The sequence below is a fragment of the Hippocampus comes genome, unplaced genomic scaffold (assembly GCF_001891065.2).
Source record: "Hippocampus comes isolate QL1 unplaced genomic scaffold, H_comes_QL1_v1.1 scaffold261, whole genome shotgun sequence".
Taxonomy (NCBI): Eukaryota; Metazoa; Chordata; class Actinopteri; order Syngnathiformes; family Syngnathidae; genus Hippocampus; species Hippocampus comes.
In genome coordinates, this window is record NW_017805824.1 from 2,417,896 (window position 1) to 2,434,863 (window position 16,968).

Consider the following 16,968-nt stretch of genomic DNA (forward strand, 5'->3'; position numbering starts at 1 on the left):
AGCAAAATAATTTGAGACCCCCCTAATTAAGCCAACCCTTTTGTATTTGACTCTGTTCGAACTGGTCATGCAATTAACCCACAGTAGGACACAAATAACCCAAATAAGCAGTCTTGTACCCATCTGTGACACTTTGCGTATTATTTGTTTGATTTTGTCTATTTTTAACTCTAAGGCCGTCAACTGCTCCTATTTTCTCTTTTCCTCAAATCTTAAATCCCCTCAACTAGCCGAGTGCGTTAGATTGAAACAATGTGGCCATTACCTTCAACATTCCTTCCTACGAACACCTCATTAGTTGTGCTTTCTTTGTTAATTGTTATTGTTTCCCTCTTGCAGGTATTCAAAATGTTTTGAGCCTGTTTTGTGCAATACTGACCGAGCACAAAGTTTTGTTCCACTCCACGAGTTACCAGAGGCTTGGGGAGGCGTGTCGCGCTTTGGAAGCTCTTATGTTTCCCCTCAAATACAGGTGAGTGTATGCACTGCCACACCGTTCATTATGTTTATTTAGTGCCACTAATAATTTTATCCGACTGTTGAAGGGCCATTCGTATTGTGATTTGCCCCTGTGTTTTTTTTACAACAATGTCTTGAAATATATATATATTTAGACCCACCGCACTCATAATTATTTATATTGCCAGATCCAGTTTTTCATACACCCGGTGGTGCAAGCACCCGTTGCTGCCAACCCCTGCTCTAATACCGTATCTGGTTATAAGCTCATCAAAATGTATTTAAATATTTGCCAAATTAGGGCTGGTCATTTTGCTGTAATTGATGATATTCCAGTCATGATGATGATGTTATTACAAAATCTCTGCACATTGTGTGCGTTCTCATGAATTTACTTATTTGAGATTTCTTGTGAAGACCTTTCAAATAAACACATTTCTCTGCTGAGAACTGGGAAGGTGCTTTGTGATGCACTTGTTTGTTAAATTTCCCTTTCCTTAGTCTTGCTTAAAATACAATGTGTGTTTTTTGTATGCATATCTCTATAGTTATCCCTACATCCCCATCCTGCCGTCACGTCTACTGGAGGTGCTCAGCTCCCCGACCCCCTTTATCATCGGCGTGCATTCCATGTTTCAGAGTGAAATCCAGGAGCTGGTGAGTCCAGAATAACTTGTAATTTTTTTCGAAAATGTGATGATACAATGTTTACAGTTTCACAAGCGCTTTAGTTTGTCAGCAAATAAAGTAATCTATCCTTGTAGAGTTTATATTTGGCTGCTTCTGCAACGTGTTGCGTCTTGCAAAAAAACCACCTGACATGTCAGTATTTCATGTGTCAACAGTTGGATGTCATCATCGCAGACCTTGATGGCGGCACAATAAAAATCCCAGAGTGCATCCACTTGTCTCTACTTCCTGAACCTCTTCTCAGCCAAACACAGGCGGCCTTGTCATTGGTAAGCATGTGCATGCCAACATCTTCATTCATTTTTCCATTTGACTCTGTTCACACTCTGAGGACTGTCCAGATGTACTCACGAATATTTTGTAAAATTTGTCGGCAACACTGTTGGGATAAGCGATGACTGGGGAAAAGAACATTTGATTACTAGAATTTAAACTCACACCAAATGTGCTTAGTCTCACATTGAAATCTTTTAAAACATTTTCGTGGTGTTCTGATATACTTGGAAAATTGTCATGTGCAAGGTCTGGCCTCTTCTAGGTATTGCATCCTGATCTGGAGATTGCAGACAATGCATTCCCTCCGCCTCGCACTGCACCCTCCAACCTCAAGTTGTTGGTAAGTCAGCATCATGTCACATGCGCTCCCTTTGCCCATAATTTGACATCTTCCTCCCCCATGAGGGAGGATAATACTGCTTTCAATAAAAGGTTTCTTATCTCAAAAAGGTCACAATCGGAGATTCCGCATCAACTGACTGTTATCTAAACCTGCTGATTAATTTATAATCAAGTGATGTTGCTTCATATTTTTTTCGGGGGGAATGTGTTGTGTGTATGTGAATGTGTGTCAGGACAAGGAGGTGAGGGCTGTCTTTCTCAGGCTGTTTGCACAACTCTTCCAGGGCTACAGGTCATGCCTGCAGCTCATTCGCATCCATTCCGAAACTGTGATTCACTTTCACAAGGTAAGATAACAAATAGCAATTCCCGTGCAAAGTGTTCTAAAACGTAGTTTTCCTGCTAGTCCCCGCCTGATCAAATATTTTTCGCAACTGCTTTCCATGAAGATTTTCCTGTAATCTTCCAGGAATGATCAGAAAAAGGACTAGCATGTGTGTCCCTAAAATGTGACAAATTTGGTATTTTGTTTTTGTCTGAAGTGTTCCCATTTTAACTCCAGAACATGTCATCATCAAATTACCCCACATGGATTCTATTATAATCATGCTCAGTTTCTTTTCCCTGAAATTAATAAGTGGTGAACATTTGAGTGAACCCACAAACAAATAATGATGAAGATAATAATGATACCTCAATTAAATGGCTTCTTCGGTACATCTATTTCTGTTATACAAGAGCTTATACTTGATTACAACATTGCAGCGATTGCTCGATAGATAATAGGTCAAATATCCTGTAATTATACACTAACTTGCTGCTTTGTATCAATGCCAGCATTATACTATTGTTCATGTGTGTGCAGTATTGTAATTGTTCTAATTCTGACATTGTCCAGACTGCCTTTCTAGGCCAGCGGGGCCTCATTGAGAATGATTTCATCACTAAAGTCTTGGATGGCATGGCCTTCGCTGGGTTTGTCTCTGAGCGTGGTCCGCCTTACCGAGCTTGTGATCTCTTTGATGAGGTAAGCCACCGCCCTCACCCCCCGGTCCACCCCTCACCCTGCTCAAATTGAGATGAGAAGCTGTAGAAACGTCTTAAACAGTACACCTATGTTTGACTTGTTTCAGTATTGTTGTTGTTTTCTAACTAGAGGATCCATTCTTGTAACTACAGATTCTTCTAGCACATTTTGCAGTTGTTATTTTACTTTTATTCTCTGTGTGTTCATAGCTGGTGGCCTTAGACATTGACAAATTTAGGGAAGAAGATCTCAACCCTGTGAAGCTGCAGAGACGCATCAGGGAACTCTCCGAACAGCTATACAGAAATGTGAGAAAGGCAAATTTGTTTTTGTAATGAATATGAAGCATGAACAAGTTTTTTTTTTGGGGGGGGGGGGGATAAATAAATAATAAAAAAAAGAACCTTCAGGCTTTTTATCACCTCTCCCAGTTGGTGGATTTGTCTCAAAACCAGTTGGGACCGACAATCTTAAATAATAATTGATATTACTGCCATTCACTGATAAAATTACCGTCTCCACTGTATATTCATATGTCTACCTTATACTGCCCCCGATGGCCAAGGTGAGTACAGCAGAAGGAGCAGTACGATGTCCAAAACCAAAATAGTGGCAACAACTGTGAAATTCATACCATTCTATTTAATCATGTCATTACTGTATGTTTTAATAAAGTACAATATTACATAATACTATGTTCCTTTTTGAAAAACACAATTTTGTTCTTTTTGGGGAGAAAGGCTTCAGATGATTAATGGCATTACCATGCATTTCATCTGGAAAGTTAGGTTGACATATGAGTGTTTTAAGTTACGAGCATGGTCATTGCTTCATAGACTAAATTAAACTCGTATCTCAAGGGACCACTGTATATGATTTTAAAACTATACGCTGGTCAGTCTCTTAATACTTTGGTATTCCTTTTGCATGTGTTTTCACTAGGAGATTCCAAACCCACACTTGACGTTCCAGAAAGTGCCCAGACCATCAGAGGGATCACACCTCCGAGTGCACCAAGTACCCTTCCCCCTGTTGTGTGACGACCAAGTGGAGAAGCTACTGCAGGAGGGTCTGGCCAAACACACCAATGTCCCTTCATTAACACGGCTGGAGAAGAAGTGTGTTGTACCTGCTGGTCCTCCTGTTGGTATGACCACCTACAGTATATAACTTTGATGATACCAGAACACATCGTTAATATTAATGTTTGAATTGATTCCTTGTTTGTTTTTTTCCAGTGTCCATTATAGGAAAGACTGGCTCTGTGTTTAACAGTGCTCGCAGGCTTGAAGTAGTCAAGAGCTGCATAGCCTTCATCTTTGAAAACAAGATCCTCGAGACGGAAAAGGTTCAGTGTTCAATAATTTAATTTGCTTCACAAGTTGTATGATGTATTTGGTATATTTATCTCCCAGATTAGTGGTTGTCAAACCTTTTACACCTAGTACACACCTAATACCAGTTTAAAAAACTTTTCTCTCTGCTAGTCCCACCATCGTGACCAACATTAAAATAATGTAGCGCAGAAGCATCGAAAACAAGACAGGTTTCATTGCAAAAAGAAAAAAAAAACCCCAAAAACTATGTTTAATATTACTGTGAAGGTGCGATGATTAATGGAAGTAATCAGTTGTCAGATTTAGATCATTAATTTTACTAATCTATTAATCATTTATATTAGATTTTTTATTTTAAAATTGTCCAAATCAACTTAAACAGTATATATTCTCAGATTTCTATAGCCCATCATGTTTGGTTGCTATTGTTCAGTAATGAGTCATTTAAACTCCATTGCACATAAAAGTTAAGTACAAACAGCCTTTAAGTATGCAAAATTATTGAAAAAAAAAAACAAAACAATTCTAAAGGTTCAGTGTAAAATTGGATGTTTAACATGCCACAAGAGGAAGCTCACGGAGCACTGGCGGTATCCATACCACACTTTGAGAATCACTATCCTTGGTTTTATGTCCTTTTTAACAGTCTGGTAGCTAGTGGTTTGTTGCCAACTTCCTTGAGCAACAGATTATTTCACTATTAAGGTAAATTAGTCCATCCTGTGTGTTTTAACAGACGTGCAGGTTGTCTCACAAACCGGGACGAAGGCAAAAATACAGCACTTATTTGCTCTTTATGTTGGCTGTTGGCCAGCCTTCGTATCCTACTGACTTTATATATATGTTTTATAATAAGAGCTTCCATCTCGCTGTTTATGTAAGAATGCATACCATTTCTCCTGTGCACCGTCAGCGAGCCTATAAAACCTGCTTTGACATGGTCTGAAAAAACAATGGGTCTCAACCAAAGGGAATGTGCATACTGCTATTGCAATCACTGACTTTACAGTAAAGTAGTCATGGTTCATCCTGCTCATCAAAATAAAACTACAAAACATTCTGTTTAAATGACACTTTCTAAAGACCCCAGATCTATTCCGAAAATGAACTACATTACATTAGATTATTAACCACCATGGCAGACACTACGGTGATATAAGATAAGATAAGAAAACCTTTATTTATCTCACAATGGAGAAATTCCCAATTTAAAGCAGCAAAATTATGAAAGGGAGAAAGTAGAAGACAAAAAGTATTTACATAAATATAAAATATAAATATAAGCACATTAAAAATGGTTGCGTGGGGGTGAGTCCAGGTTTTCATTATATTAATCAGTCAGTAATTTTTTTCACACTATTATTCTTGTTATTCCTGATATGGCTCATCAAATCTGGTCGTTCTACATTAATTACAGTCTCAGTGAGTTCTTCGCCAACCCTGTCTCTGTCCATCATTTCCCTCTAAACAGACTCTTCCTGCTGCTCTGCGGGCACTCAAAGGCAAAGCAGCTCGCCAGTGTCTAACTGAGGAGCTAAGTCTTCATGTTCAGCAAAATCGGGCCATACTGGACCACCAGCAGTTTGACTACATCATTCGGATGATGAATTGTGCCCTGCAGGTAATTCCCACAATTTGTCCCAATCACTTTTCAAACAGTAACCTCAGCTTGCCAGCAATCGAAGGCCTAAAACGTTTTCTTCTCGTGAAAATGACCACACTTTGCTATTCTTCAACTTTGTCAAATGACTGAATGATTACAGTGGTCTGCATCAAAAATAAACAAGAATGACATACATTAATTATTGACATAAATGAAATAATTTTCTCTGTCATTGTTTCTTACCGAAGACAGTGGTAACATTCATTCCCCCAATAGGATCCAGTTTTTCATTTTTTTTTTCTTTGTGGAGTGGGGGTGGACAGGTGGTTGTAAGGCTACTGGGTAGTGCACTGGCCCAGCCTAGGTTCTAAGAACAGTACCTGAATTGCCAAGGGATTCAATGAACATACTGGATCTATTAGACCAGGGGCCCCCAACCTTTTTTGCCCCACGGACCGGTTTATGTCAGACAACATTTTCAGGGACCGGCATTTAAGGTGTGGCGGAAATAATACAACAAAATAATATGGTATGAGCGGCATGAAAATGGTGGCGTTTTCGAAATATAATAATAAACACAAGGAGCGTCTAATCTGGCCGCAACACTCCGATCGCTATGGCAATGTTTAATGTCTTCAAAATACGATACAACGCAAATTCAAAGTGCATGAAAATGATGACTCACCACAGCACCCAGCTTGATTTTCTGCAACCAGACGGTCCCATCTCGGGGTAATAGGAGACAATGACACCTCAAGTGTGTGGTTTATGTCCAGTCTACTTCGTAATTTTGTTTTCGTCGCCGTTGCTGCAGAAACCCCCCGCCTCACACAGGTAGGATGTCGGAAATAGCAACAGTGCTATTGTGGCGATCTTAGAGTTTTCAGCCATAACTTTAATCCAGTTGTCTCGAACGTACTTTTAAGGCCGCTGTCATTTGCGATCTCCAGCAGTTTTTTTTAACTCATTTTGCAAGCTCCTGCGTTTTGTTTTGAAATACTGTAATCGGTCACGTGATGGAGAAGCGTGGCTTGACGTGTGTCAAGCGTGACACAGACGAATGTAACGGAGAATCCGGTAGTTTTTCAAAATAAAACATCTTTCGTATTTCGAAATAAATAAAACGGAATGAAGGCAAGTTCTTTCTGTGCGGCCCGGTACCAAATGCCCGGCGGACCGGTACCGGTCCGCGGACCGGCGGTTGGGGACCCCTGTATTAGACCACTCTAAGAGGAGATTTTTACCTCACTTTGCTGCAAGGTTAATGAGACGAGAGCATATCGAGGAAAACGTTGGATATTTGGAATGATTCTTCATCCGAAACTGCCCTAAAAATGTTCTTGCCTATTTTTTTTATGCAATTTTATTTATTTTGACTCAAATGAGTGTTCTTAGCCACTACTTGTGTGTCTTTGCAGAAAAAAAAAATGCGTCTACCCCACATTTCTTTTCCGACCTCTTACATAAAATCATTTTGAGGTAAAAATAACCACGATTTATGGTTGTGGATCCATCCAGAAAGGAAATCAAAACAGGAAAATACTTACAATGTCCTCAGCTTTTAAGCAAAAGCAGTGTCAGAGAAGCACAATTGTACATAAGACCTACTGTCCGTGGTTCCCCTTCCTCCTAGTTTTATCTTTCCTGTATTCTACAGTTGTTTACAATGTGTCGTAAGAATGAGTCCAGTAATGGTGCTCATTGTTTATATCAGACAGCTTTTTTGTCTCTTCTTGGTGCCATCATGGTCAAAACAAGTGTCAAAATCAGTTCTCCGTGTGTTTTGTGCAGTACTGAAAGAGACCGAGGCTTCACTCAGCTAAAGCAGCCAGATCTTTATTGCTTATGCTTCATTTTTTACTGCCTTGAATCAGCTCTTTCCCTGGATTTTAATCATAGTAAGCAGTCCCCAGTGTACATTTTTCATGGAGTGACTTTGGATTCCAGTCATTTTTTAATACAAAGCCAATTAATCTTGGCAGCTGCTCAGGGTATGAATACAATGTTGAAGTTGTTGCCATGTGACAAAAATATTGATTGGCAGGAGCAGTCTCACCGGCTGACTGGATTATACTGAACTGGTCTTAACGTACTGACTTCCTTACATACTTTACTATCATAGAGTTGCAAAGTGTGCAAGAATAAATTTGGGGAGAATCACATGCACTCCTGGCGTGCTGCTAAAACTCGTGACACACATTCAGATTTTACTATGTTTTTTTTTTCTTTCATTGGAGCCAGGCATCTGTTCTGAGCTCGTTTTTTATGGATTTCTTTGAGATGAGTCGAGAAAGGAATATAAATAGAATACTGGCGGTCAAGTTATTAGAACTTCACACCCTTTCTTGCAACACCCTGCCACATAACAGACTCGGGGTGATATTTTAGTTGTGTGTGGGTGTGAGAGAGAGGGAGAGGGAGAAGGGGATCAGCGTGACCGATCCTGTAAAAAATGTTGCTGGCAATTATAGAACGATAGCATGATGCCTCATTAGGATTTCTGGCATAACATGTATGTGACACGTTGATTCACAATGACATCATCATGAGGAGGCCAATTATTCGCATTTAAACTGTTCCCCTCGGGGTAAATAACAGTTTTGGTTTGTGGTTGTAATCAGTGTTCACAGTTCAGAAGGTTTTTCAGGTTCAAGTGTTGGCCTGTGAAACAAAACTGTACAGTAAGTCAAACGTCTGCATAGTCGAGTCAGGTTGATTTAATTTGCATGTAGGGATGCAACTTGTGATCGGCAGTAAGAGTTTTACAATATTTTTTCCTGTTGAAACAAAGGTTGTTATCCTTTTCTGTGCTTCTGCCATGAATCACCCAAAGTAACGAGCCTCACTGACGCATTTGAGCTAATTGCACATTAAGTTGTGTGCGCATGCACACCGGTCAGTGCTCCTGCTCTCCACAGTACACAAGCCATGTGGGGGAATGAGGCCTGCTGTGGATGTATCCTGGCATCCCAACCATTTCCTGTCAGATAGGATTATTAGCCCTCTGTGCTCTGCTCTCTCGTGGCCCAGGGCCTCATCTTAGTTAAAAAACACACTCTGAATGGCAGTTTACTAGGAGAGGGGATTATGGTGAGAGGTTCATCTGGCCACAGTGCCGCCGAAGCCATATGTCCCACATGACGGTGAGGCAAAAAGTGGGGAAGACGAGCGCATGTTCCACACGGATGTTCAGAGAAAATTGATCTCACTGTTGTCTTGGCGCAGACATACTAGAGGCACCCCATGTTCAGCTCAATCAGTTGGATGTCCAGTGTGGCCAGGTAAACATCTGTTGAAATCAGATTTCAAACCTCTCAATACACCACAGAGGTCAACTATGTGGCCTTCTCTTCCTTTCTTTTAACTCACATATTTTTATGGAGTATATGTGCGTAAAAGTGCCTTTTACGTGTGCATTCCAGACACATCACTTCATTCCAGCAGATTTCCTGGATAGTGTCTCAGGAAGTTTCCCTTTGTTCACTTCCTGCATCATTTTTGTCGCATGCTTGAGTTCCTTGTTTGCGCTCGCTGCATGGTGTACGTGTCTGAGGCCGAATAGCCACGTTAGTCATCATAGCCGTGAAGAGTTCCCGCAGCTTCAAGGGGGAGGAAAAGACTGGTGAAAAGTACAGTAAATAATGGGAGGAAAAGAAGACAGTGGGATGTCGTATTGGCCAGAAACATGAGGCTGCACATTAGAACAAGTTCTTGTCTGGAAATCCTTGACACCCCGAATAAATTAGCATGTACTCTCCAACCTGCATGCAGTGAATCCATTAGTGGCATTGCCTTCAATACCTTGCTAATTTTCCTCATTCCTTTGGATAATCAGTTTTCACTTCACTTTGGGTTTATTCTTAGCCGCTTTGTAGATTGTAGTGGTTATCTCCTTGTGAGTTTATCTAGAAAGCTTTTGTGCTGTCGCTACTCATCCAGTCTGCTTTGAGGAGATTGTAGGTGATAATGAAGTATGCTTAACACAATGTCATATACTTGACATGTGGCATTTTAGAATCCAACAGATGTTTAGGCTGCATATGTATGTATATATGTTAGCAAAAAAATATCTAGTAAAATAATACATACTTTTTATGACACGATTTCCAAACGTGGTGTTTGGGGTTATTTGAGTCAACCATGATATTTTGTGTGTGTCTGGATTATAAATGACCACCTCCTACTGGCCTCCAACTTCTCTCTATATTGTGTTTGTTGATTTCATTATCTGAAAAATTCAGTTGCAAAGAAAAGCAGCAATTCAGTTTCATTTTAAATCACATGATCAATGACAATCAAAAAAGATTAGATGCATCATAGTTTGGCTTGCTAGATATTCACTCATTACCTGTGCATTTCCGACCGGGAACTGCAGTGACCTGCAGCATTGTTCCCTATGCCGGTAAACAATGCTCTGATGCCGCTCCAAGGTGGAACTTTTTATCGCAGCCCCAATACCACAAAAGACAAACACAAGTGACGAGCAAACTAAAACAAACGTGTGTTGCTTAGACCATGCAGGGGGCAGGCAGGCTTTCATGTGTAGCTGTTGCACTTATGTTTTGCATTTTCGCTCCTCTGTACATTCTTCTTTTGGTCTTCTGTTCTTGAGCAATGATGGCAACAGGGGCCCCATTACAGACCACTATCAGAGAATGCTGCATTCTTCACCCTATGCTGTGAACTCTTGATTTCCCAATGTGTGCCTGTGTTTACGCAGATACTTTTTCATGACTTTCAAAAGAAATGCTCATACTTTTTTGAGGGTCATGAGGTACGCCACCAGGTCAAAATCAGTGTATGGTATTACTTTTGTTTCTTCTGGCGGAATTCTCTCTGTAAGTCCAGTTGCTTATCCTGATGTAGCTTAGCACCAATAAGTACCAATTTCCTGTGATTTAAGTACATTTGGAGTCCGACTTGCATCCTTTTCTCCTGTTCTCATCAGGTTTTTTTTTTTTGGAGCCCCAAAGCTCCTGCTGGATGAATCTTCATGTACTTCCCATCCCAACAGTGTTCTCTTGAAACAGAGAAGAGCCACCTCTTTGACCCTGACCGAAACTAAAATACAGTGTGGACATGCCTGCCAAAGTGTTGAGCAGTTAGTTGTCATTTTTGTGACAGAAACACTGTATTGTATCCAGGTTATGCTGAACGTGGATAGAGTTAAGCCTAAAATGATCAATTCCCTGTGATTTTAGACTTCAAGTGGATATTTGTTGGATGGTTATTGTTTACCTAGAACATACCCAAGAATCTGTAAAGCCGCTATAGGATTGTGAGAAAATATGTTGATTTAAAGCAAATTATTATTATTATTATTATTATTATTATTGACATGCTGTGATGAGAAAAGGTTCCATGTCCAAAAATTCTTCATACCGTTTCTCAAAAAGATTGTTCAAGATTCTACATTTCTAATTGATTAGAATGCTGGAGAAGATTGTATTGGATGGAGCCTTTTCAATGGTCAAATTCTGTTTCTTCAAAATCTTAGATATGAATATTTTTTTTCAATTGGAAAAAGAATCAAAATGGCGAATACTTTTTGATTTAGATTTCTAACATGATTTTGCTCTAATTCCTCGTTTCATTTGTAGATAGAGGAAATTTAATCTAAGCAAGAAGAAAAATTGGAAGATGAAAATTAGAATTAGAAGATGAAGGTGGTGCCCATGGTATAAGTCATAAATCTGTCCACGAATGCAATGGCAGTGTTTATGCAATTAGTGCAAGCTAATATGCATGATATAGTTGATATGTCAGAGGCATGATTATAGATAATGCTATAAAAAAAGTTGCTAATATGCAGAATATTTCTTAAATAGTACATGTTGTAATATGGCTAAACAGCCAAAAGTTTGCCATTTAGTAAATATTGATTCGCAAATTTGGATCGCTTTGGGCTAACATTTTCAGTTGGGTTCTGTGTTTTCGACAGTTTATTTTCCATAGCACCTCTATGATTGTTATTATTATTTTTTTACTTTTTAAATGTGCCTAGGGCCAATAAAAAAAGATCGTAAAACCTAGCAAGTTTCCAAGACAGATGGACAAGCAGGTGCAAGGAGAGACAACAAAAGAAAAACTGCTGGCAGGGGTAACACTTAATTTGTCACCGTGGAAATATTTCCAACCAGTCCTTGAAAATCATTGGGTCTACCTCGGCATGACCAGATGGCTCTGGGGGGGAAAAAAAAAAAAAGATTTTATGCAACATGTTATGAAAGTTTGCGATAAGACTTGTGTGATCTGGTCAAGATTGCAAATAAAAATGTTGCAAATAAATTCAAAACTTATGTGCTTTAACAAGTGTGTGAGGGCAAGCATTATATAAAGCTATTGAAAGCATATGTCTATGTCTACTATGGACCATGGTGAAGTGAGTGGTTTTGGCAGATTTTATTTTTTTGGGCACTGACATTGAACAGGACACGACTGTCTTCATGTAAATGGGTATTTGGATCATTTTACCCCTTAGTGTTCATCACATTGATCATTCCCTTGTGTCACATGCATGCTTGATGTCTAGTTGGACAGAACATTTCTTAAGATATGGCTGAAGAGCATGTACGAGATCACACAATGTCTTACTTTTCCTTTACCAAAACATGCATACCCCATCCCTCCCTTCAGTGGTCCTGGTGTGTTTTGTGAGCTGTAACAGAAATGCGTAACCTGTGACCTGCTGCGTCTTGCCCCACTCTCACTTGTCCCCTGTTGTTTGACTTACAGGACTGTTCCAGCTCAGAAGAATACACCGTGGCTTCTGCACTGCTGCCACTGTCAACAGCTTTTTACAGAGTAAGTAGGTTCATTCAACACAGATGTGTGTTCCACGTCAGGCTTCTGTTTCGCTCATTTCACAGATAATGCATACAAAGGGTTTTGGGTGGCACGTGTGGCTAAAACCACTTCCAGTCCTTTACATGCAGTAGGTTTGAGCCTTTAAAACACCCAACAATCATACATATTCACTATATAATGGTGTCCTGACTTCCGAGTCTAATTTGTTGCACGGCCACTCACTAAAACAGTTAAAGCATCATTGTCACAGTGGAGAACTGACTTGGACTTAGTTTCCAAACCACACTGTCAGTGGAGAATAGCTTACCATAGCTCATTACATGTACCCACGGCTTGTTGCTATGGGGACAGACACAATTGGCCACATTGCCATTTTGTTGGGTACCAGCATTTTATCCTGTTGAGCTAGACTGAAACCGGAGTTGCACTTGAGCGCTACATGGCTCTTACTGTTCAGTTATTAACAAAGAAAATAAAAGCATTAAAAGAGAAGGCTTTCATTGATTGGTGCTGGTTTAAAGATTTGAAAGCGTGTGGTTTCATAGGATTTCTGTTGGCCAGTGGACTATCACTAATAATTTCTTACTCGGCCTTGAAAGCCAATAAAGGAGTCTCAAGCAGCATATAGCACCGTTTTTGTTTTGGCAACTAGTTTTTGCCTCACCTAGTCGGTAAAAAGCAAAGCAAAGTCAGCCAAGAATATGCGCCTGCCCCCCCCCCCCGCTTCCCCCCCAAAAACACCAACAAATAGATTCCGTAAAAACTGGTGCAAGAGTCACACACTAGAACCAGGACATAAACAGAGATAAGTAATGGAGTGTCCCACAGTCACCATCTCCAACTACGCGGCGTTTCCCAACCAATGTGAGCACTGTTGCCTTTTGGTACTTTTCCACCTCGCTTATAAATAAATTATCCCATTCTTTGCAACATTGTTTCATTTCTTGAACTTCATAGACATTCAATTCTTAAGCTTTGGAGTGAAGTTAATGTCTGCACTTTGACTGGACCCTCACTCGTCTCTCCCCCTAGCCCTTCTGTTTTCTTTTTTTTCCCTTTTTTTTGGAGGGGGGTGGGCATCATTATCGTGTTAAATGTCTCTAAAATATGTTGGTGCACACAATACGTGGTTGATTAAATCATTGTAAGTGGCCTAGATCCTGTGGCAGCGACATAAGCCCAACATATTTGGTTTGCGCCAATTGTGGTGCAGTGCATGATGGCCAGGCATCTTCACTTCGGTCTCATATTTCCAAAAAGATTGCTTGGCAGGTCTTGTGTTTTCCCCCCACCCCCCTCCATAAGTTAAGACAGACCGCCATGTTCATTTTAGACACGAGAAGACTTTCTCTTGGCAACCCTTCAAAAGAAGACACACAGGGACAGCTGTTTTCTAAAAGCACAATGTTTCATCAACTTTTTACACCGACTGAGATGTAGTGCTTGGGTTTATTTCAATGTTTCATGAAATGTTTGGTTCATAGGGAAACTGAAAAGGACATTATATTCCTGGTTGAAATGATAAGGACATGGCCATTTTTGATTAAACTTTAATTTGGACAAATTGTGTACTTTTGCCACAAAATCTGTACTGTACTAATTTCATCCATTCATCATGATTCACTCATTTGTTTTTGAAGTCTTGTAGGAAATCTCAGATTTTTTTTTTCCCTAGCCCTCCTGGGGATTAAGATTGGAGGATGCCGTTTGTCAACAATGGGCATGTGAAGCCCTTTGAGATTTTTTTTTGTGATTCAGGGCCATATGAATAAATTTGACTTGACTCATATTTGTGAAATCCTATTTTGCACATCTCCTTAACTTTATTTTGAAAAGGGAGCATGTTACAGTGAATGCATGAATGCATTGAAGCTCACAGTATTTATTGACATGGTTGTGGAAAAAAAGTGGAATTTCATATGTATCATATGTTTGAGCATAAGCGTTTCGGATAATGGAGGGATGTTTCTGTGGGTCCTAACCATCAAGACATGAGTAATGAAATCAATTTGTTGAAACCACACTAGTTGTGTGAAATCATGAACAAATTTAATGATTTTGTAGTTGTCATTTCCCATGACTATGTTTGAAATGTTTGAAGACGGTTTGTCTTTAACTCTAGTACAAAAGTCACATTCGGGAGTCCAAGTTCGCCCTGTTTTCGCCTTGTTGTTGTCAGCGATGCTATCCACAAAAATCTCATGTATATTCCTCAAGCCAAGCATCATGGGAGTGTTTTGGTTTGTTTCCATATGTTGACGCTTACAGCTGATGTTGTTGACCCACATTCTTCGTTCATTCCCAAAAATCCTCTGCTTTTCGGTGTCCCCTGACTCTTCTAACATACTGTACATTGCAGATCATGCTTGTTAACATTTGCGATAGAAGAAAGGACAAATGCATGTCCGAAATATGCCGTTGCATTTTCCATGTGTGCTTGCCAGTTGGTAAAGTTCATCTAGGTTTCATCTAACCACAGTCGCCCTTTATCAGATGCAATCAGTGAGTTTTGTCGAGCTGCACATTTCCTCTGGCCTTTATTATATAAAGATGAGTGTTGATCGGGAGAGGACAAGGCATCACCGACATTTGTATATATCTTTGTTTTGCATAATATTCAATCCATTTGAATGTGCCACAGCAGATGTCTTTGTTCTTCTGGGTGCAGTGTGTTTTATCCGAGCAGATCAAAAGAATTTGATGACCCACTCTGCCGGAGCACTCTGCTGTGAGTTGGGGGAGTTGGCTGGGCATTTTCCTCCAGCATGTCCTCATGCGCAATGTGACGCACTGGTTGACCCTTGTGCAACTCCAAAAATGTTCAACTTCTGGTTTACTTAATCTATGTTTACCTTCTTTTGGAACATTTACGTTACTTGTACAATGTGTGATTACACAGTTATGTTTTATCGGCGCGTTTGTTTATGATTCTGACTTTCATTATTATCCTATATATTTAATTTTTTTTCTCAGGAGATTGATTATGCGCCAGGCAATTATGCATTTCCATAGAGGGAGAAATAATTACTTTTTTTTTCTCTGCCATTTGGGAATACTGAATTTCTTCCCAATACTTTTTCTGCCTCCAGGCTGGTGACATATTGGGTTCGATTCAGCGTTTTCAGTGACAACATGCACCATCACTCATTACCCGCGAGACATACTTGACATGTGATGTCCCGTCAGTGCTTGAAGGCTATTTACTGGTTGTCATACCATGGACCTCAGGACCGTACCCCTTAAGTTAAAAACAAGATCACAGATCATGAGAGCCCCTTTACCATTTACTTACACACATTTTTTCCCTTGCATCTCCTTTTTATTTTTCATTTTTGTCTTGTTTTTACCTCTCTCTCAAACGTACATTCCATGCACCACAAGTCGAGTACCTCAGCCAGATGGGTCTGATAGGAGTATACTCCCCTTTTTCGCTTTAACTTGAATTCCTTATTTCCTTCCCTCCTCCCTCTCTATTATTCTCCCTTTCCCCATCTCCCGCCTTGCCATCTGTCTTGTGAGTGTCTTGCTATATTCGGAAGAGATGACCTAGGTCAAAATGACCTGCGCATATCCGAAGAGTCAAAAAAACACCCAGGCTGAGTATAGACAGCATAGACACGTCACGAACACTGCCCCTGTACACAAATACACTCGCGCATCTGCTTTTGGAAACAGAGCATGTAGCACAGAGAGGTGTTCCAGCGCTTCTGACTGGTCCCCCCTGCTGTTCATATTTACCTGTTTGTTTGTAATTGAGTTTCTTTCATCCTTAAATCTTAAATTTAACTTGTCTGTGCAGAATCTAGACTACAATGCAATCCTCTTTTGCACGCACTGTCATCTTTGGTCTCAGTGCAGTCTTCAAATTATTTTTGACGGAAGTTGAGCTCTTTTTTATTTTCTGAAATGACTTTGCAATGACTTATTGTATTATTTAGGCTGATGAGGGGACATTTTTGTTGCCCTCAATGTTGCATAATAGAAAACAGAGCATATTAGTCATAGTGTATTGATTTAAACAAAGATTAATTATATGAAAGTGCAGTGGGTGCAGTTATATTCCAGAGAGAGAAGAAACAATATGAAGACGCTCAAAGCAGAGCTCAACATTTCTCACTCTTGACAGGAGTGAGAAGCCAGCATTTCCACAACTGTCTCCTGCCTTGCTTTCTGTGTGTAAGGGACTGTGAAGTTGACCCACTAATTTGCCAAGCTTCCGACTTGGTGTTCGAGACATGACAGGCAAGATTGGTGTGGAGTTGAGCACCCGAGACACACTGTCCTTTTGTGTTGAAAACAATAGTGGCTGTCAAAGTTGAACTTTTGCATCCTCTGTGTGAGCGTATATTTCGGACAAGACAGTGTTCTGCTTCCAGTTTACGGGGAACGTAATAGAAAAGTGGCCATCAAGATATTACGTTGTTAAA

The 16,968-nt window shown here is 40.1% G+C and overlaps 1 protein-coding gene across 2 annotated transcripts in view; it reads left to right on the top strand.

The window, feature by feature from the left end:
• sbf2 (SET binding factor 2) overlaps positions 1-16,968 on the top strand; it is a 92,259-nt gene that overhangs the window by 49,547 nt on the left and 25,744 nt on the right. For both annotated transcript variants that reach the window (XM_019886633.1, XM_019886634.1), the window contains exons 7-17: positions 340-472; positions 1,008-1,116; positions 1,305-1,418; positions 1,688-1,765; positions 2,001-2,114; positions 2,666-2,794; positions 3,004-3,102; positions 3,737-3,941; positions 4,033-4,142; positions 5,603-5,752; positions 12,470-12,538. In XM_019886633.1, coding sequence (XP_019742192.1) covers positions 340-472; positions 1,008-1,116; positions 1,305-1,418; positions 1,688-1,765; positions 2,001-2,114; positions 2,666-2,794; positions 3,004-3,102; positions 3,737-3,941; positions 4,033-4,142; positions 5,603-5,752; positions 12,470-12,538 — 1,310 coding nt within the window. The remainder of the gene's footprint in view (positions 1-339; positions 473-1,007; positions 1,117-1,304; positions 1,419-1,687; positions 1,766-2,000; positions 2,115-2,665; positions 2,795-3,003; positions 3,103-3,736; positions 3,942-4,032; positions 4,143-5,602; positions 5,753-12,469; positions 12,539-16,968) is intronic.